Source organism: Agelaius phoeniceus, chromosome 5, assembly GCF_051311805.1.
Source record: "Agelaius phoeniceus isolate bAgePho1 chromosome 5, bAgePho1.hap1, whole genome shotgun sequence".
NCBI classification, from domain to species: Eukaryota; Metazoa; Chordata; class Aves; order Passeriformes; family Icteridae; genus Agelaius; species Agelaius phoeniceus.
The window spans coordinates 61,078,794-61,100,834 of NC_135269.1; the positions used below are offsets into that span (position 1 = coordinate 61,078,794).

General features: G+C 37.0%; 1 protein-coding gene across 1 annotated transcript in view; it reads left to right on the top strand.

The window, feature by feature from the left end:
* Window positions 1-22,041, top strand: part of FBXL13 (F-box and leucine rich repeat protein 13) — a 38,937-nt gene that overhangs the window by 11,170 nt on the left and 5,726 nt on the right. Inside the window, 11 exon segments of the mRNA XM_077178034.1 lie at window positions 1,243-1,326; window positions 1,689-1,741; window positions 1,976-2,092; window positions 2,246-2,529; window positions 3,535-3,607; window positions 11,294-11,350; window positions 12,236-12,364; window positions 13,895-13,986; window positions 15,861-16,039; window positions 19,701-19,790; window positions 19,793-19,865. Of these exon segments, the coding sequence (XP_077034149.1) occupies window positions 1,243-1,326; window positions 1,689-1,741; window positions 1,976-2,092; window positions 2,246-2,529; window positions 3,535-3,607; window positions 11,294-11,350; window positions 12,236-12,364; window positions 13,895-13,986; window positions 15,861-16,039; window positions 19,701-19,790; window positions 19,793-19,865 (1,231 nt within the window).

Genomic DNA, 22,041 nt, shown 5'->3' on the forward strand with positions numbered 1-22,041 from the left:
TGAGGTGTGATGGGTGATCAGCTGCTGCTCAGTTTCTGGCTTGCTTTTCTGTGACCATCTCCTGTCTGCTAGTGGTGTCAGACAACATTCATACCCTGAGCAAAGCCTGTGCCTTACACTGCTGCTCCCCTCAGGCAAGGTAGCCAAGCACCTCAGGCTTCTGAAGCAGCTGGAGAGGTGGGGCACAGCAAAAATCTCTCTCAGTCTATTTATATTACAAGATTCCTTCTTTGGATTCTTCTCTCCACAGGCCTTATTTGGTACCCAGGAGGACATGCCAGACTACTTTTTTTCCTGTGGATGTTTTGCAAGTGAATTCCTGGGGCTGTAGTCTGAGCTGCACAGGGTTACTATAAAATCATATAATCATTAAGGTTGGAAAAGATCTCTAAGATCCCCAAGTTCAACCATCAACTGTTATATTGCACACCTTCAAAAGCCTGGAAAACAGTGAGATCTCTACATGCAAATATCAGGGGGACTTCATGGGGAGGAATTGTTCAATCTATGCTTTGTGTAGAAGCTGAAAAGAAACTGTCATTCGCACTGCATTTATATGTGAAAAGAAACACTCTGTATGCCCAAGAGTGAATGGACATCTATTGAATTTAAGCAGCTAAAGAATTGTCTCTCTGGAGTGATAAAAGGAATAAACTGAATTGACAGATGCATCAGTCCATTTGTGATTTCATTGAATATTGCACTGTTAGAGTAGGCAGAGCTGTTGTTGTGGTTCTGCATGAAGGATTCTGTAGAAGAGCTCAATATTATTGTGACTGCAGAGGACCTTTCCTTGTACCCACTCTGAATCTAACGCACATTTTACTGTGGATCTGGAAAGAAATAATGAAGATATTTTATTACATTCAGAACTTGCTTCAAACTGAATTTCAACATCTACCATAGGTATGTAAATTGTAAGGTTGGGAAAACAAAGGCAGAATATTGAGACAGTAACATTCATTGCCACTTCCATAAATGGTTCAGCTGTAGAAAATGTTGAACCTGACTTTTGCTTAGTTAGAGGACACATTTTTTTAACAGATCCCTTAGATTATGTTTAAATTTTAGAGCAATATGTATCTGTTTTTCTTTTAGTGAGATAAATGCCTTTCTTGTTTTAGTGAGCATCTATGTGCCTAGGTAAGATGTTAAAGCATTGAGAAGATCTCAAGCTTTTCCTGTACTGTTTTTGTTAGGCTTGCTAAGATATAAATATTTAATTTCTTGTGTAAATTTGAGCTGATGTCTTCAAAAATACTGCCAATGGCTGCAATTAGATTCAAGATCTGCTAATCAGCAAAATGTTAACTCTTAGAGAGAGATGTATTTGTTAGAAACTGAAAATAAACTGTACTTTTTGAGAAACTTTATGATGTTGGAAATCATCTATCCTCTCAAATAACTTCAAAGTAAGAATCAATTCAAGAGGAGAAGTTCTAAACAAAAGAATTTTTTACTGTCATTGAATTTGCTTATAAATCTTGCTCACTTGCATTCACTGTCAGAAAACTTCAATTGTCTTGTCTTCTTTTTTCATTGGTATGTTTGAATTATGGTCTTCCAGTTTATAAACAAGAGCATTTCATTTCTTTCAGTGGTTAAGCAACTATAATATGTGGAAACAGCATTCTGCTACTGATTTTGATTTTGCCCATCAAAAAAGAACTGCCAGGCTTCTGCAAAAGTGATTGTTAACCATATCACTGTCTCTGGTGTCTGCCATACTTCATGTCTCCAGGTACTTGCTTCTTTTCCTTGTTCCTTCTTTTCCTTGTTCCCAAACATAATAACCCTATGGAGAATTTCACTGGTTTATGTACCACTCACTCTCTGGAAGGCACTGTTACATGGATTTTAACTATTTGTTTGAAATTTTAACTTTTTGATATTACATGGAGAATATTTGCTGATCTTTTCCCCTACATGACATCATGAACATATGGATGTTTAATTTCACCTTTTTTCTTCAAAGGCTCTGGTTGAAAAATGTCAGCAGGTAATGTCTGTTGTCTTTCTTGACTCTCCAAAACTTTCTGACACAACTTTTAAAGCCCTTGCAGAATGTAAACTTTTGAAGGTCAGCATTGAAGGTTAGTATAATGATAAAAAATCATTAAGATTATGTATTTTTGCAATTCATTCAGATAATTTGAAATAAATCTTTCAGCTGATTTCAGTGGGTATTTGGATCATGCTTTTAATGTATGTCAGATGTGTAACTTGCATCTTAAATATTTCGACTGGGAATAACCAAAATACTGATTTAAGTTTCAAGCTGATGAGTAAATGCTGCCCCTACATGAGGCACATTCATGTGGCTGATTGCCAGTGGATTACAGAGTCTGGTGTTAAGATGATTTCACCATTGAAGTATATTCTTGTACTGAATATGGCAGACTGCAGAAGGCACTGGATCACATCAGATTTCTGTAATGATTGCAAAGGGATTGTACTAAAGTTAATTTTACTTTTAATAAGTCCTGTTAAAACACCTTTCTGCTTTAAAAATAAATTCTTAGAATCTAAGTATAGATATCTTAATGTTTTGAAAAACATTTTATACATATAGCTTTGTTCCTGTATCATGTTTTCAAAAATTCATTCATTGTTACTCCAGTTCAAACAAAAAACAATTAACCATTGATGTAGTGTCACTTAATTACCATGGCATATTATAGTACTGGAATGTGGCTATGAAAAAGAACATGATAACCAAAGACAATTGTCACAATTCCATTGTCACAAATCTCTTGAAACTTGGATATTATTTAATTTTGTGAATATTGAAGTAATGCTTTTTTACTATCTAATACTAAGAAATAAATAAAATTGACAATTTTTTACCATTATCAAGAAAACATGGTAATGCATACAGAGAAAGAATATATTTTCTAGAAACAAAGACAAATGGAAGGGTTAGGGTTAGGGTTCCAAAGGGTTAGAGTTCCAAAGCTGCACATTTGATCCCTGTTTTGTGATACAGTGATAGAGTCAAGGGTGAGAGAGAACAGGGAAGACAAAGCTTACAAACATTTCAAAATTAAAAGACCTGTAAAATAATACAAAGAAGTTGGAATTACTGTTGATCCTAAAGTTTCTGACACCATGAGAACTTCTAGAGATTCTCCTTTAAAGTGTAATGGACGCTTTTTTTGTGCCTGTTGGCATATAAAAATCTGATAATATTGCCTGGAGGAGCAAGTGAAAGTGCTGGAGCAATACCACGTTATCCTGTTGGTAGTTTAGCTGGGCAGGTGGGACAGCTGCCTGCATTTTCTGGTTTAACATTTAGCAGGCTGGGTTTTCCAGTCTGTCAGCCAAATCATGGGCTGTGAGTGTGCTTGCACGTGTCTATTGCTTCTACTGCTAAAGAATGGTTGGATTATCCTAAAAAAATTTTTAAGCACTAGTAAGGGTATTGTAGAAATCCACTCATTTTATTGCTTTTCCAGGCACTTTCAAATGTGTCAGCATTAGCAAAGTAACAGATTTTACACCTAAACTCATTGGTGTGTTGACCCTGGGCTCCAGGTACCCACTAAAGCTGCTTTACCACTTCAGTGGACAGGACAAAGAAAATACAGCAAAGAGCTTGTGGGTCAAGGTAAGGACAGGGAGACATCAGTCACCTGTTACTGTCACAGGCAAACCAGACTTGACCCAGAGGAAGAAATTAATTTATTGCCAATCAAATCAGAGTAGGGTAATGAGACATAAAACCAATCTTAAAACACTTTCACCCCACCCCTTCCTACTTCCTGGGCTGAGCTTCACCCTTGAATTCTCTGTCCCCTCCCCTAAGTGGCCCAGGGGGATGGGGAATGGGAATTTTGAATATACCAAATCAGAATTCCTAAATTATAGGAAACCACCACATGTGAAAACCGAAGAAAGAAAATTAATAGATCATGATTTTTAGAATTAAGAGATGTGAGTAAAAACATGTCTAAAAATGGACCCAGGCAATGTAGTGGCTCATCTCCCTGGCACATAATTCCAGTTTAGGAATGATGGCATTCTTGTCCTCATGTATGATAAAGCAGTGTATGGCATGTGTTGTCACATAGTTGATCAGCTGTGTATTCATGCCTTGATTATTAAAAAAGTTATAATGTGGCCATTTCAGCTCTCAATCTCAGTGTGGTTACAGAATATTAACCTTTCAAATTCAGTTGACTTTGTTGCCAGACTCAGCATTCTTTATAGACTTTATAATAAAGAAGTTGCATTTCTTAAATTTATCTGTCCTCTTGAATGAAAACCAACTGCACTGTGAAATAATACCCAAACTGTCACAGTGGTTGACTTATTGCAGGGTGACTTTATGAATTCTAGCTTCTACTGTATTTTATGATCACACAATGAGGCCCTGTTCAGGTTATCAGTTCATTAGTAGCGCTGGGACTTTGGGATTTGCAGTGATTCTTTGTGCTGCAACAAACTGTACAAGCCAAAATATGATTCTATCCTACAGAATTCTGAGATTAAGTTTTTATTCATCAGGGAGCACAAAAGAAATTCTGGGAATGCATTGAAAAGCTAATTGTGCAGTAATGTTAAACATACCAGAGATCTGAACTGTATTGAAACATCTGTAGTTTTGAAAGACCTGTAGTCAGGTATACAAATCTCTCAATTTGGCTGAAATCTTTTCTATCTACTTCATTTTTATAACCTCTGTGTGTGTTACAAGTTAGCTATGTGCAAGACATGCAACTGATTAAGTGAAACACTCTGAGGAAGGACTCAGGTTAACTCTTCATGCAGGGTACAGAACTGCTATTGCACACAAATGCTGCTGGTGCACACAAATGCTGCTGCTGTGCTATAAGATCATTTTTCCTTAAAGTTATTTCAGTTCCTTAAATTAAAAAAGTACATTAGTGCAAATGAAATGTTTAAACAGGTTCCGAGTCTTTTTAGATTTGTTTCCCAAGCTCTGTCATCTGGAGTGGTGATCATTTCTGAGTGCTGGAACTAATGGAAATTCTCATTATCTCCAACAGACTTTTTTTCAGAAAGCTCAGTTTTTCAGCCATTCCAAAGAGCAGCATCTTTCTAATTAAGAAATTAGTTATTCTGACTCTTTGGGGGGGTTTAAAGGTCTAGTTTAAAAATGCCATCATTAATTTTTGCTTATCTTCACTGTTGGCTGCTGAATCCAAACTGCATATTGACTTGTACAGATTAGGAAAAGTATTGATTATAAATATTGCCTGCATTTATCTTTTGGGATCAGTGATGGAGTGTAAGTGTAAGGCCATTTCTACAAGGTTCTTCAGAAGTTAAGCTGAGAGAGCTGAGTGTTAGCTCCAACAGAGGCACTGCTCTCCATTGTGGGCTAGAAAACAATTGCCAATGAAAGAATTACTAACAAAGTATCTTCAATATGTCAAGCTGCTAAAACTGGAAAGCAAAAAAGAGCACAGAGGGGAGTCAGGTTAAACATTGGCAGGTCCTGCCTTGTGAAAACTGTTACTTTTACTTTTGGGACAAACTCTTTGCACCGAACACAGAAATCTAATAGAGTCCTTGTCAAGATAACTTTCCATAGAGACTACTCACTCAGTCACTGTCCAGACACAATTCTGACTGAGAACTTCATTATTTGTCTGTAACACAAAGTTTGTGCAAAAAAAATTGGAATGTGAAAAAAAATATTATAATGTCTGTATCTTTTATGGACGCCAGAAAGTGAAAAAAACTTAAGTTAAATAAAGAGGGTTAGGGAATCCAAGAAGACTTCACTTAATGTGCTCATTTAAAATATCACACAATTATATCTGAATGAAATTTATGCTGCCTTGAATTTAGTCCCACATGTTACAAAAAAAATGTTTTGTTTCTCTTTGCTTGCCACAGCTAGCCTTTTAAAATGCTGTGTTTCTTCTTACTCTAGTTTCCCCATAGCACAACCCATGACCTTGGCAACAAACCAAGCTTTTCTGCTTACACTGTGTTGCTAAGGCTTGCAGTTTTCTCTCTCCCACAAGACAGATAAATTGAGCATTTTAATTTTTGTAATTTCTGAGAGCTATGGTAGGAAAAAACCTGTGGTTATATCTGTTTGCTGTATTTAAGATGTAAAATTCATGCACATATAAAATAAATACATTAATTATTAAATACATTTCCTACTCTTAAAACTTTACTTGATAAAAGGAAACCCATCAGTCTGCTCTGTAACAGGCTACTATTTGTATGCTTTGGCTTTATATTATACTTTTTATTAGCATATAGAGATCTCTGTCAGCTTAGGCTAAGTATTGGTTGGAAAATGCAACAGAGAGCACAGTGTTTCATGTACAGTAATCAACACCCATATGCTGTGTTAAATAAAGAAAAATTGTAAAGCTCATGTTCTTTCCAGCAGTCTGTGCTGTGGATCTCTCCTGCTTTTCCTGTCATGCTCTTTAGTGTTTAAAACTTAGAAGGTGCAATTTAGATTTGTACTACATAAGAGGATTTTCCTTTCTGTTTTTCCAAATGACAGCAGAATCCTTCTGCCCCCCAAAGCAGAGCAGAATTTCATGCAATAAGGATTGACATATACTTATGGGAACATAGGGCAGAAAAGATACAATATAGTTTCTGATATATTTGTGTCTCAGGTATAACTTAATCAAAATGGAAGTTTTTCCCTCAGTGTTGGTGCCTTTTTCTTCTGTTGCTACTTCAAACACATATATTAAAAGTCTAATGTTTGGAGGAGTTTATTCTACTTATCCTGAGCCTACTTCTCAACTGAAAATTGGAAACTGAATAAAAGTAATCACTGCACATGTTCAGATTTTGATATTGCATAGAAAGTTGTACATTTTGCATGAAAAAATATGCCTAGGGAAACTTGTGAACCCTAGCTAGAAAAAGGGAATTAATTCATATCATGTTTAAGTTGCATGTTGCTTAAGTGTCTTGATAAATAAGACCATTCATTAACAAAACCAAATATGCAATGAAAAGGAACTGAACTTCAAGCATATGAGGAACTGGTGGCATAATGAAGTTTCTCTGCTTTTCTCATTAGGGCTTTGACTATATTTCTCTTACTCTCAGAAAATACATAACATTAAATTAAAACCCCACACAATTACATTTTAAATGTTAATTTTTTTACTCTTTAATTTTAGAATTCATCCCTTTACATTTCAGAAAATATTTCCTTTATTCAATTTTTTTTTAAACAACACACAGTTTTTAAGTCTCAATAATATTTTTTGATAGTAGGACATCTGGTTTTGTCATTCTTGAAGTACTTGAGATTAGTTTCTTAAAATTATGGGAAACTTAAAAGAATTTTAGCAATTAAAATATTTGAGACAATTCTTTGAAAAAATAAAGCAAGAATGCAATGACAGAGCAAAGATCTTGAGTTCTTTGAAAGACAGATAGTTTAACATCCCTGTGAAGATTCTTTTTTTTCTAGCTATCCTTCCATCCCTCATTGTTTTGCCTCATGTTTTGCTCCTCTAAACTCCTTGCAATAGGGACTATAGCATTTTAAATTGTGAGTATGGTGAATGTGTCCATGAATGCAGAGATAACATTACAAAAATTTTAGATAACACTCTAAAATTATTTACAATATATGCAAGGGATAGGAGCTTCTATTACAGAGATGGTAACATCAGCACTTAGGACCAAAATCCATCTGTCTCAGGAAAGCAGACTCACTGGAACTGCTTCCATGAGATAGAGAAGCAGCTCTAGTCACAAATTTTATTCTTACACTCTCCACATGTTTGTTAAAATGTCTTGATTTCTCCCCAATGCCTACATGACAAGGTTCTGGCAGCTTTGCTCCAAGGGTGATTTTGAGAGCCTGCAGCTGCCCCACTTCCCTCCTTCCAACACAAGCTGCTGATGCATATGGCCTGGACCACCCATATTCCTGGGATATTAGAAAAGCAATTTGGTATAAAAGTATTAGGACATTTGAAGAAAATGTCTTTAATCAAGCAGGATTTAGACAGAAAAACATAACAAAGAATAATAAGCTTAGTTGACTCCTGAGTTACATAAAGCATCCAGGAACAAAAACAGCCCTGACATAGGCTGAGGCAAGCTTAATGGAGAAGCTTAATATCAGGGGTGAGTTATATGCAGTGTAATAATAAGAAAGAAAAAAATAGCTGAAACATAAAAAATAGGTACAATACTTTAAAAATAGGAACAACTGTGAATCACTTCTGAAATCAAGGATAAAAGGATGCACAAAGTACACAGAGAAATATTTTCTGCTTCTCCACTTCTGTGGTGACTGTCATGGAAGTACAGTTTGTGGCAATTGGGATGGGGCTGTGGCTGAGCCTCATCCCCAGTGGGCACAGCTGTGAGCAGCAGGTGAGCAGAACTGACAGCAATGAGCCAGGGGGTGCCCAGGGGCACTGACCAACACCAAAGGGAGCAGAGGGCACACAGGTGTAAAGCATGTAAGATGAAGAATAGAAAAAGGTTGAGCTAAAGAATAAGAAAAGCAGATGCTTGAAGCCTTCTGAAAAGGTGTTGCTCTGCATGGGCTGATGCTTGAAGCTTTCTGATATTGTACGGTGATGCTCTGTGTGTTGTGGCTGCCTTAACTGCAGCATGTGCTGTGACACCCTCATGCATGAAATTTTCTGCTGTAATTATTTAAGGCCCCATTCTCTCTTCTCGATGAGTTGCTGGTGTGTGCTGTTTAAAGTTGGGCATGCTTTGCAATCACTGGGTACTCCAGAATAGAGGTTATATGAATGAGTAAGCACTTAGCTCCATTTTCACTTCTTATGTGTTAATGATCTTCAAATCCTGACTGGTCCTGAAGGCCAGGCTGCAACACAAATATTTACTTGTATTTTAATAATAAGTAAGTTTCTAAATAGGGGAAGAAAACCCTGCCCAATACAAAAATGGCATTTTGACTTTCCACAATAATCTAGAGGAATTTTTTAGCACTCTTAGCACTCTTTTAGCACTCAGTGGGATTCTGAATCTGCAGTGACTCAAACTCACAGTCTGGCTTTGCTTTTTAGTCTGTTAGAAAATTAGGCTATTAGGACTGAGAAACAGTTAGCCTTGTAACAGTTAAGAGAAAGATATCATTTGGTCTAATAGATATAACCAGCTACAGACTGCAAATGAATTAGTTGCATTTGATTTCCAAAGGAAAGGATGTGACAAATCCCACACATTCCCAAGGCAGGGAAAAGAAAAAGTTAAAGTACATTTAAGTGGACTCCAAATTCCAGCTTGTTTAGGAGACTGGAGAAAGAGAGCATTTAATCTGGAGACTTAGAAACTTAATGCTACAAAATATAGGAAATACTAAAACAGAGTCATTGTGATCAATGCCAGATGTGCCAGCACCTGGAGTCCCAATGCAAATCAGCTGCAATTAAAAGTACTCAGCAATGTGGAAAATCAGGCTTGATGTTGTTACAGGATATTTTTTCACAATGGAATCCCTGTCATCTGGACTGTCTCAAGAAACACTGGCAATCATAGTTTGTAAACTATGACCTGGTCTAACCACAAGTGGTGTTAGGTATGGAAATTGAATTTTATGGCATGTGTTATACAGTGGGATTTCTACACTGCAGGAGAAAAATGTCCCTGCAGTTCCTGAAAACAGGTCTGGCCCACCATCATATTAGCTCAGGTATTAGAAACAATACAGCTACATTTGCTTACCCATTTCCCAGAGGTTTTTACTATGTGAATCTGAACTTTGTCCTGACACATATGAATTTTTAATAGCAAAATGAATCTGCATGATAGGAATTGCTTTTTTCTCTTCTAGTGTTCAATCCATGACACTGGTGCCTGACTGTGGCTAAACTGTGCAGAAATCTGAGCATTTTAAAGGATAATTTAGGTACTTGAATAGTAAATGGCTCAGGTATAGATGGTGGGAGACACCTCTTAAGAGCTGTCCAAGGCCTGGAGTCACATTGGAGTCAATCTGTTTGGTTTGGAGTATGAGCAGGAAGCAACATCTGTATATCTGTGGAACAAAGATACATTACAGATGCTGACCTTGAAGGTTGCAAAGAGATATGTGGACAGAGATCTCAGAAGAAGTTGGAAATATCCTAGCACATGGTTATTGTTAGAGAGAGACAAGACATTCATTGTAGTCTGCAGTAGAAAGGCAGAGACTTTCAGCATGAGAATATAAATAATGAGGAGTTATTCCTTGGTATGTCATAGCCTCAGGTGGCTTTTGTCTCTAGCAAGTGAAGACCCTCACCAACTGGTACAGTCAATAGTCATTTTCTTACCCACAGAAACCATGGTGGAATAATAATAAATTATGTTCTGCAAATGTCTGTAGGCCTTATGATATAAAGTAACTGAAAAAGAACAAAAATGCAAAAATTACTTGAAAAAAATAGCTGTTACAGAGGATCAAGAAGTTTATTTTTAAATTGTTTTCAAATGGAAATGACAATATGCTATAGAAGAGATGCTGGACAAAGTCTTCTCTTTCTCCATAGCAATGGAATATGCATCCAAGATACAGGAGTAAGTTACTGACACTAAAGGAGAAATAGGTTTTTGGAGAGTAGGTGATTCTAGAGTGGGTGGTCCTAGTCTGTGGCTTGCACAGTATTTGTTTTGCCAGAATCTGTTTCCAGGAGTTCCAATATGATAACTCCAACCATATCTTCCATAAATGTGAGGAGATTTAGTATAGAAAATGAAATTTTCCAGAAATAGGTGAATATCCTGGATGGTGGTCACTGACATTTATCAAGGAATAAATCAGAAAGTCTAATAAAACTAGTGCTAATTGATGCCTTTGTATGTATGTTAGATACAAAAATAATAGCTTAAAAATTCATACAGATTAAGCTTTCTGCATAGAGATTGTTTGAAGAGGTTTCTTTTTGGAAAGATGAAAGTTTCATAAATTTTATGTAATATCTTAATGACATTCCTTGTCTTTCAAGTCTTCACTCTTTTTCTTAAATCTGTAATTGTTAACAAAATGCCTCAATGTATTGATTTTCATTTATAAAAATAGTTTTTCTGTGATTTAATGTCACTTTAGTAATATAAAATGATTATAAATTAACGTTGAAGTGATAGCAGCATTAATTGTCATGTAGCAAAAAAATCTTTATTATATTCTTTAGTTTTTCATTAGCAAGTGCATTAAAGTGGTGTCACTTTTAAGTAAAGAAAAGTGCAAGAATTATATCCTTGAGATCACACCTATCAGACCATGAGTCTTTGCTGTAAGAAATTCAAGTTCTGGCATAAAGCCATTTTAGGTTTAAGCACATAACTATTTTATTGTCTTGAATAGGAGTACGCTGGTCAACAAAAATTTGAAATCTGTGGATTTGCACGAAAGCTGTTGAAAGTAGATTTCACCAGACAACTGCGTCTGCTGAGAAAAATGCAAAGTTTTGTGTTTTCATAAGTAGCCAGGATTGGAAACTTCTTTTATTGTTCCATTTTTTGTATCTATCCAGCTTGTGAGATTTCAGGAATCTGCAAAATTTGAACTCCAGCCGCACTCTTCCAGCATTATCATTACAGTGTCCACATCTGGGATCCAGACACTATCTACATGTGCCTGTTTTTTCAGGATGATGCTTCCTCTCTGCCTACAATTAGGCAGTGCTGTTCACAGCCTAATTGTAGATAACTTATTAACCATATGGAATAAAGGGACAACTTTTTTTTTTCCAGTAAAGCTTACTTTATTGATATGAAGTACAGAGATATTCTGTTGTGATTATAAAAATTAGTTTTACAAAATCAACACTTAATTTTCCTTTACATTAGAGCATTTAGGATCAGAACATTGCCCTGTTTCCTGGTGTAGAAGCAGTAAAATTCACAAAGCATTTTCAGATCCTTTTGCAGTCCTAATGGAAGTCCTTATTGTCTTGAATAAGGGGGCTGTTCATACACTTTTGAGTGTGACAGCACCATTTCAAATGTTGCCTTGTAGCCATAAAGCCCTTAATGGTAAGGCAGCAATTTTAAGACATTTGGTCTTAGCAAGTAGTATTTTGTTCTTCCAACAAAAAAACCCAAATAAACCAAACCAAACAAACAGCACACCTCCTCCCAAAAAAAATTGTGAAAAGTTCATCCACCCCAAATTGTGGAGATACGTAAATGTGTTTTGGTGGAGGTATTTCACACACATTACCATTTTTCAGTTTCTTTGTTTCTCAAGAGGTAGGAAAACCGATTTTTTCCCCCTTTCTCTATTAATTTTTCCAGATTTTTTTAGGGTTTGAGAGCTCTTGGTTGCCATGGAAAAATATTGGAACTTTCTATATCACAATGCAAAAACTTCAGTGACAATGGGATTCAGGTAAAAACTTTGCCTTTTTCTTGGTGTTCCCTGGAAGCACCCCTAGTTCATTAAATTAACCATATCCAAAACCGATCTTTTGTTCTGCATGTCATCCTTCATTCATCATAACGCCATTCTACACCAAAATTCCCCCCTTTCATTCCTACAATGCCATATGCCTGAGATCTGTTCAATTTTGCCTTGAAAAGGGTGAAGAGGGGACAGCTTTTTGCTGTTAACTTCCATGCAGAACCTAGTGGGCAGGAAATCAGCTTAGTTTGAAAATTCAGTATGAAGAGGAAATTACTGTTTCCAAAATGTATGGTTCAACTGTGAAATTTCTCATCCTTATCACGGATTGCTTGAAGTTTACCAAAATCTGTTTGGAGATTTGAAAAACTCAATATGATTGCATAGATTTACTTTGTATTTTACTTTGTATTTCCAAATAGTATGAGAAATAAACACTAGCGGGTAACTTTACAGTAGTAGAAAGAACATCTATCTTGTTAGGAACTGACATCCAAATAAGAGCACTTGTTTTTGTAACTGAGAATTGTTCCTAACTATATATAACAGAAATGCTTAAATAATATATTTTTAATGGTCTTAATTTCATGCCCATAAACAGTTGCAGATCATAAGGCTGCAGGTACAGCCAATGCCATCACATAATCCCAGTCCTCAGCTTCTACAGTTTTTCCATTACAAATCTTCAACATCCACCATTTTATAGCCATATATTGTAAAAATGAGTCAGTTGTTGTACCACAAGAGCTACATCTGGATTGGATCTTGTTGCTCAATGTACATGTCAGTCCATTTGCTTCTCTAGGAATAATTCTGACTCATCTTTCATGAATGTTCTGTGTAAAGATCCATGTTTTCACTAATGACCAAGTATGTGCATCTTGTGTACCTCATGGAAAGTCGTGTGGTGCCAGTGCTGCTGCTCTCAGAGGAGAATATTCACTTCTGTGTTGTGCTATGCTCATGGCCAAGAAGCTATTTCAGGTGTCTCATTACACAGAGAAAATAAAAAAAAAGACTGTTAAAAAGAAGGGTTTCTGCTTTCCCTGGGTGCCAAATGAATTTGAACTTTTTTGAGGAAAAAGCAGCAGCAGGGAGCACATGTAGGAGTTGCAGAAGCCCTGTTTTTATGGATCTAGGGAAGGCAGGAGACAGAAGAGGAGATACAGAGTAACTCAAAACAAAATAAAAAGTCATTTTTGGAAATTGAATCAAAGGATATGATTTTATGGAAAATTTGCTGAGGGTAATTCCATTGTAATCCCACTGCCTGTTCCTAGGTACTATAACAGAATGTAAACACTTATGAGATCCCATATTTTGAAAACAGGATCCTTGTTCATTCATAATTCAGATGACGCTCACTTAATGAACAGCAATTTAGTATTTGACCTTTTCATTGATGTTTGTGTGTGTCCTTAGGCCTTATTTATGCACAATTAAAATTGTGCAATTAAGTTGGAAAATTATGTTTTCTTCATATGACATTTGACTTTTTATAGTGACTAAATGTCTTGTAAACATAATTTACCCTCACATCCTTGTCTGTTATTTTCTCTATAGATATATAACGAGGGACACAGAGATGAAGTGAGCAAACAAAGCTCCATCTCTTTTGATTGCAAATATAATTTGAATGTTATTTGCAAAAGCATGTAGGGGTAGACCTAAAGTTAAGAGTAAATTCAGAACCTAACTTTGAAGGATATTTTAAATAAGTATGTAGAAAAGCTATGCTAATAAAAACAAGATAAACATATCTAACAGGCATTGAAATCTTGGCTTCACCTTGTGTTACATACCCTAGCTGAGAATGTAGTGATTAAGTCATCACATTTGAGGCCTAATTCTGAAATGATTGCAGTTTCTCTTGCACATGGATGAAAAACATTTAGTTGCTGGGTGTAGAATGTTTCTGTATTACAGGTGAAAAGCAGCCCATAAATCCAAAATTGAAATAGGAAGGGTAGAGAAGCCAATTAATAGAGATTCTGAATTTTCCACTTTAACCAATCCTAGATTCAAACACTGACACTTCCAATATTTTGTAAAACAAAACAAGGACCCAAAGCTGAGAAAAACTGCCTTGATATAGCGTACCAATAGACAAAAAGAAAACGAAACCAGAGTGAAGATACAGACAAAAATCTTAAAAGTACAGTCTATGAAACAAATTTCAGATCTGATAGGTTTCTTTGCAGTTATTTAGGTAAGACTTATGAAAATCACACAGAAATACATAATCTTTTGTCATAATAAAAATAATATTTTCTAGTGATCAGCCCTGTGTTATTGTGTGAGTTCCTATGTAACATAAGGAAAAATTAGCTGTGTGTTAGTGGCTGATTACTGCAGAGGTAATTTTTTCAGAATATATATAATATAAATATAAATATATAATATTTGTGCATAATAAATACATGCATTTTTGCGTATGTGCACACATTTTATTTATCCATGTGGTGCTTACTCTTTTTACCTCAGGACTAATTCTTGAAAGCTTTGAAAAGATGTATGCAACCAGTGGTTTTTATTCAGTATACTATATGTACTTCTTTGTTCTCCCTGTAGAGGTAGAATTGCTATTCCAGCAAATGACAAATTACTCTGGCCTAAGGCCAAGATTAGCAGGCTGGAACCTTGCTCAGTGACACATTGAAGGCTTCTCACCAGGGTTTGAGGCTGGACATGACAGAAGAGGAGAGATTCTGACTAAAGATAAACCTCTGGTAGAGCTGCAGGCTCTACCTGTGATCCTAAATGTGACTTTAAGCAACTCTTTTCAAGAGGTTTCCAGAGAAGGTTTCAGTAGAAGGTCTAACTTCTCTTTGTAAGCCTAGAAATGATGGTTTTCAGGCTTGGAAAACACTCAGGCTGAAATGTAAAAAAGTTTTGGAGTGCAAAGGAGAAAAGTGCATTTTAAGAATCCAAGTGACCTTTCACAAGAGTTCCATTGTTATTTTCCTAGACTGTCTGCTTTACAGAATAGATGAAAAAGCTAGTATTTGAGTTATAAAGGTTCTGGAATTGGAGTCAGTAGTGCCTGCACATATTTTTTCACTCTAAAAACAAGGATAGAAATTGTAGTCAACCAGTATCACAGTTAACTGGCCTGAACTCCACAGGGCAAATCAGAGCCCAGAACTCTTGAGTGACAGTCCTGAGGTTCTTACCCATTCCCTTCCAAAAAAAAAAAAAAAAAAGTAATTTATACAGGTACAGTTTTCTGTTCATTTAAAAGAGAAGAAGAAGAAGTTGTTATGCACAAAAATGGGCATTTGCAGAGAGCAGTAGAATGAATTTATCTGGGCCTGGTTCTCTAAGATCAACATTTTACGTTCTGGGTTGTGCTCAATTTAAAGAACCCAAATTCAACGTGGTTTAATACATACAGAGGAACTTACATAAATGTTAGTCTAATGAACCCACAGTATAACATATAAACAACTGAAAATAGCCCCTTAATGCATTTCTTCTTTTTCTAGTGACATTCCCAGTCAATGGCAGAATGACTTCATTACTAATGAAGGGTACCTAGAGAACTGAAGTGTGGAAAGTGGATCAAAGGATTGATGCACAAGCATTTAATTGAGTTCTGCAAGGGCACAGAATACCTGGAACACTGCCCTCAGCTGACAGATGAAGCTGTGAAAACAATGGCATTTCACTGCCACAGACTGACATCTCTCAACATAGGAGGTTGCCCAAAGGTATGGACAAGAAATAGGGTGACAGTTCTGGGGTTGCTATTGCAAAGAATTGCTTACTATTTCATCCAGAAATTTGACCTGCTGGCATCATTCAACTGCTTTTCTGGGAGTTTTAAGATTTGAGACTTGCCTCTTGGGAGTATTTGGCATTTTCTAATGGTTGCAGGTACAGTATAAAGGTGTCCACACTGTATCAGCTAAAAGTTTTTCTCTCCAGGACTTGATGTCTAAATAAGGGTGAAGAGAGAAGAGCTTTCACATTATATATCACTTCCTGCAAATACTCTCCCAGGTTCTGGTGTTTTGGGTGCTTTGAAAGGATTCTGGCTTTGTTTTAATTAGTCTTGATATTTTCATGCTTTTTTTTTTTCCCCAGTTCTTTTTCTGAACCCAGGTAAAGCCTAAACTGGGGCATTAGAACTTAACACCTGTTAAGTATGCATTGAAAGGCAGTGGCTACTTTGAAATAATAGTGCCTAAAACTGAAGCACTCAGGGTTGAAATTAAATTATTTAGATTAAGATTCATCTGCAGTGAAACTTAGTTCTTCTTTACCATGAACTTCTATTACAGCACTTTTGCTTCTTGTATTTTCTGTATAATTTCTTTTTGACTAAAGCCTGGCATCTCAATTATCTTTTTGCTGTATCTGAAATGTGTGCTCCCTTTTGAAATTCTGCTGTTATATCCCTTCCTTGTACTTTCTGACTTAATAGCTCTGGCTTTTGTACATTTAATTACTTATGTTGTTTTAATTTTTTTTAACAGCAAAACAAAATACTTGCCTCATTTTGAAAATAAGCATACAAACACAATTTTTAAAATGCTGATTTCATTTTTTGTTTAAATTTCATGGGAAAAGTTATAATGTTGCTTCTGTCATTATCACATGGCAATGAACAAATTTATTACTACTTTTGGAAATGTTCATCTTGAACTATCCTTTAAAATGTTGCCACTCAGTGAACCAGTTTTCCTCATTTTTTCCCCATTGAAATGCCTATGTCCTATTTCCTTCCACAATAAGTCTGCAGCCATCACTGGTCCCTGCCTTCTTCCTCACCAACACCCATCTCCATAACCCCTGAGTATTCTTCCAGTCCTCCACACATCCCCTCATTCCCTGCAGTGGCTGAACACAGCTCCTGCACAACAAATTTGAGATTATTTGACCGACTAATTAGCCAGCCCTAAATTTACATATTCTCTGATCAAGTTGTTTGCCTTCCAAATGTGCAGAAGTTTCTCAGCCTCTAGGCCAAAGCTCACTGGCTGTGTTTCAGATCTGGGAGGCCACTCTCTATCTTATACTAGCCCTTGGCTTATATCTTACAGATATTACTGTACACCATTAATTATTATTTACAGGGGTCCTAATCTCCTGTGTCCTTTGGGTTTAGATAGACATTCAGCTATTTTTCCACAATGAGAGTGGTAATAGAAGTTGTGCACAGAGGTCATGCCCAGCACATGACATACCAACACAGGAAAACAAAACAAAACAAACACCATAAAATGTCAGTAAATACATTTAGGCTGGCAACTGGGAGATTTTTTGGTTATCTCAGCAGTGAATCATGAAAGAGCTTTCTGAGATGGGGCAAACTGTTAAGGAATGTTATTATGGCTCTTGGTAAGGGAATGGACTGGTCACATTTTGCAGTTCCTGCAAATGGGAAAAGTGAGTCAACTCAGTGACCCAGTAATCCCCTTCCAACACTTTGTTCCTAGATGATATCTTTTCTTTAAACACTTATAAAGCCAATCTGTTAAATGCTAATACCCTACTATTTTCAGAAGAGAACATTGAGACTCTTCCATATAAACCTACCCATAAGTTTACAAGTCTTTGTTTGACTTGAATCCAGCTTGCAGCTCCATAAAATGAGATGGGTACACCTGTGCATGTTAAAGCTAATGGGTCTTACAAATCCTTTGGCAAACTGTAGTGTAAATTGAGTGTATCCAGCTGCTAAGTAAAGAAATATTTTCCACTCAGAAACTGTTTAAAAATGGTCAGGAGATGAAAGTCAGAATGAACCTGTTCCAAAGGATATATGTTAATGTGTCCTGCAACATCTTATTTTTAAGAAAAATAGTTTAAAAATTAATATAGAAATATTAATATATAATAGAAAAATATTAAATTAACATAGACATATATGTGCATTAAGAATATTTTGAATATGCTATGTCGGTTACTCTAAAATTAGAAGAGTATATCACTTTAATCCTATATTCTGAGGCAAATCAATTGTCTTTCAACAAACTCCAGTGACTTCAGTGGAGGTGCTGTGAGTCTCCATGTCATGGTTCTCTATGCCTAAGGCAGCTACAAGTCATTTTGCAAATGCTGATTGTATAAAATATTCAGCAGTTCTGTTCTGAGCCTTATTCAGGGAATGAGCCTGATTCAAGGGTAATTCTTATTTCGTAGGGAAGAAATGAAGTTGCTGTGGGAAATATTCTACACATGAAAAAATACAGCAAGAACTGAAAATAAATCTCTGGTTAAATAAATTGGCCTTTTAAATATCTAAGTTCTGAAGATACAATAGAATGAACAATGAATTCTGTCATTCAGTCCTCTAAAGGGAATAGGATTCAGGGTATGACAAATGTAGATTTTTCTAAATGCATCTGATACCAGTTACTGACTTCAGAGTCAGCAACTTTTTTAAAAATAAGAATATGAATCTACTTTAAACTATTTTGATCTATTTATTAATCTATTGCAGATCTTAATCCTAAGCATATAAATAGATCTGGAATAAGCAAAGCACATGTACATTGCTCCATATACCAGGAGGACTGTCACAGTGTGCTAACTTTTTGTTCCACAACCCCAGGCCCCAGCTTTATCTTGCTGCCTTGTCCCTTATAGATTCTCATGAGATTGGCTGTTTAGCACAAGTGAAATCCTCATCTCTCTTTCTACCACCCCACTCCAGTGATTTTAATGAAATGTCTTAAACAGGTTTTTACTATGGTCTTTCTTGATTTTTGGTCCTGAATGAGCAAGGTAATTAAAGCATGTGCATAATGTATTCTTGACTGTTCCCACTGAGGTCAGTGGAGTAATTATTAGCTTCCATGGCTGCTTATGTACCTTGAAGACTGTGTGTCATGTTTTTCTCAAATTCACCTTCCAGCATTAATGGCAATGAGTATCAGTTCCTGAAAAATGGACTTGTGAGGTGAAACTAAGAACCTGTGCTTCAGAGCTAAAAAAAACCAACCACGCATTCAAAAATCTTGGTGTGAGACACTCATTTGTAACAGAGAACTGAGCTTAAAAAGTCATAAAGTGCATCCTCATAATTTAGAGAGAGCAATGCAATAGCACAAATAATAAATGCTTCTATATGCTGCATGCACATATATGGGTGGGAAAGTTAGACCATTCTCAGTAGGTGAAAAAAACCCCACAATATTTAAAACTAGACTGCAATCACAGTTAACCAATATCTAATATTAGAAAGTGACAGTTTCTGTGGAGCCTCTTGCAGAGAGTCAGAATTCTGCTGTGCCAGAAACCTTACTTCAATTTTAAAACATGCTTTTCCTACCAATCAGACACTAAAGTTGTGCTCTGGGCATTTTTTTTTTCATCTATTCAATACTCTTCTAAATTCTGTATGTCTTGTTGGTTCATTCACAAATGATTGACACATGTATCCAACACTTGGCTGCAGCCTGCCATTATCTCCCCTTCTTGGACATCTCAGGTTGCATTCATCTTACTGACAATACCTGAGAAATCTTTGGAAAGGCTTTGAGCAACTCCAGATTCTCATAACACTGTACTGTAGAAAAATTACCAAGAAAATATTTTCTAATCTCACTTCAGAGGAGGTTGTAAACCCCAAAACATGAGGTTCTTTTCTTCACTGGCATCATGGTGCCATGCTAGGGATCTGGCTTGACCCATCTAGTTTATCTAGGGGGTGTCCCTATTGGTGCCTTAGGACTCCTGTGGTGTGGCAGGGCTCTCTGCATGTTCCAGTGTCAGCCAGAAGTGAGCAGAGACACAGACTCTGTCTCTCTATGGCAGACAAAGTCCTCTTAGGGACGTTTCTGCTGGCAAAGGACACTTGGGAACATGAATGAGAAAACCAGGCTGGGATTAATGCTCTCAGCCATCTCACTGTCCTTGAGCTCACTCCAAGGGTCTGTGGGAGCCTGTTTCCCACCAACTGCATGTCAGTATATGGCAGTAGATTTGTGCCTGTGCTCAAAACACAGCACGGTTACAGCAAGGGAGTCAAGCTATGGTGCTGTGACCACTTTCCCAGTTTGTTTTTTACTGACCAACCTCTAAGAACCTTCTCTTAAAGTTCAATCTGATCTTCCCCTGACACAGCTTGTGCCTTGTCACTGGTCAGCACTTCCCCCTCAGCCTTCCCTTCTCCAGGATGAACAAGCCAATTGACATAAACCGCTCCTTGTAATTCTTGTGCTCAAGACATTTCACCATCTTGGTCACCTTTCTCTGGATGGTCTCTAATAGTTTAATGTCTTTCTTGCATTGTGATGCCCAACACTGCCCACAGCACTCAAGATGAGGCCCCTAGTGCAGAGCAGAGCAGGACAATCCCCTCCATTGCCCAGCTGGTGATGCTGTGCTTGGTGTCACCAGGACACAGGTGGCCCTCCTGGCTGCCAGGGCACTGCTGGCCCATGTTCAACTTTCCATAGAACCAGACTCCCAGATCCCTTTCTGCAGGGCTTTTTCTGCAGCCTTAGATCTCCCAGGGTGTATGTATAACCAAGTTTACCCCATCCCAGGTGAAGGATTGAGTATTTGCTCTTATTCAGTTTCATGCAGCTGGCAATTGCCCAGCTCTTCAGTCTGTCCTGAGCTCTCTGTAGCTCCTTTCTACCCTGCAGGGAGTCTAGTTTAGTATCATTGGCACACTTTACATTTAATTCCTGCATCCAGATCATTTATAAAAACATTACAAATTGAGCACTGGTATCTGGCCACTAACCTGATACAACCTCATTTACTGTAACCCTTTGAGCCAGTTGCTCACCCAGTGTATTATGGACTTGGCTGGAAAGTTTATCCAGGATACTTTTGGAGACAGTATCAAAAGCTCTGCTAAAATCCAAACCCACCATATCTATTGGCTTCCTTTGGTCAGCTAGGTGGATGACCTTGTCATAAAAGGAAATAAAGTTGGTTAAGCAGGACTTTCCCCCCCTCTTGAACCTATGGTGGCTGTGCCCAGTGGCTGCATTGTCCCAAATATTTCTCAGTTACTCTCAGAATAACCTTCTCTATACTTTTACCAGGCACTGAACTGAGATTGGAAGGCCTGCAATTGCTGATGCCTTCCTTCTTTACCCTTCTTAAAAACTAGGAGAACTGAGTTGAGTCTTGTGAGTCTCAAAAGATGTGGATTCAATGCCCACCACCCTTCCATGGGGGTTAAGAGTATCACAGACCAGGCCCTGAGCACCTAGAACAGCACAGTGGCCAGACATGCCACAGGGCCTGAAACTGGAAAGGAACTGAAGTTTAGACATGGTTGATATATCTGAATAGATAACTTAATAAAATTTTATGAGAGTAAGAAATATAAAAGGCCATCCTATATACTCAGCCTGTAGCAGGAGAGCTCTAAGTGTACTTTAACAGGTCCTCTGTAAGTACTGTACTGCCTGCTGAGCCATTCCAGGGTTTAATAGCTGCTTTAGAGACCACAGGACCAATACACATACTTAATAACTCAAAAGGTATTTCCAGTGTGCTTCACACTTTCCAAATCCTCCTCTACTATTTCCCTGTCCTACCACAAACAATTCTGCTGTCATTGGTCTTATTTTCTTTACTTCTCTCAGATGCAGTTTTCTCAATGTCATCTCAGAAGTTTCTCCTTAAAATCTCTACTTCTAATTAAACACTTGTTAGATATAGAAAGTACTTTGAAAGATTGGTAGGCAACAGTAGTAATTGAAAAAAAAAATAATTCAGATTCATTTAATCTCTTCATA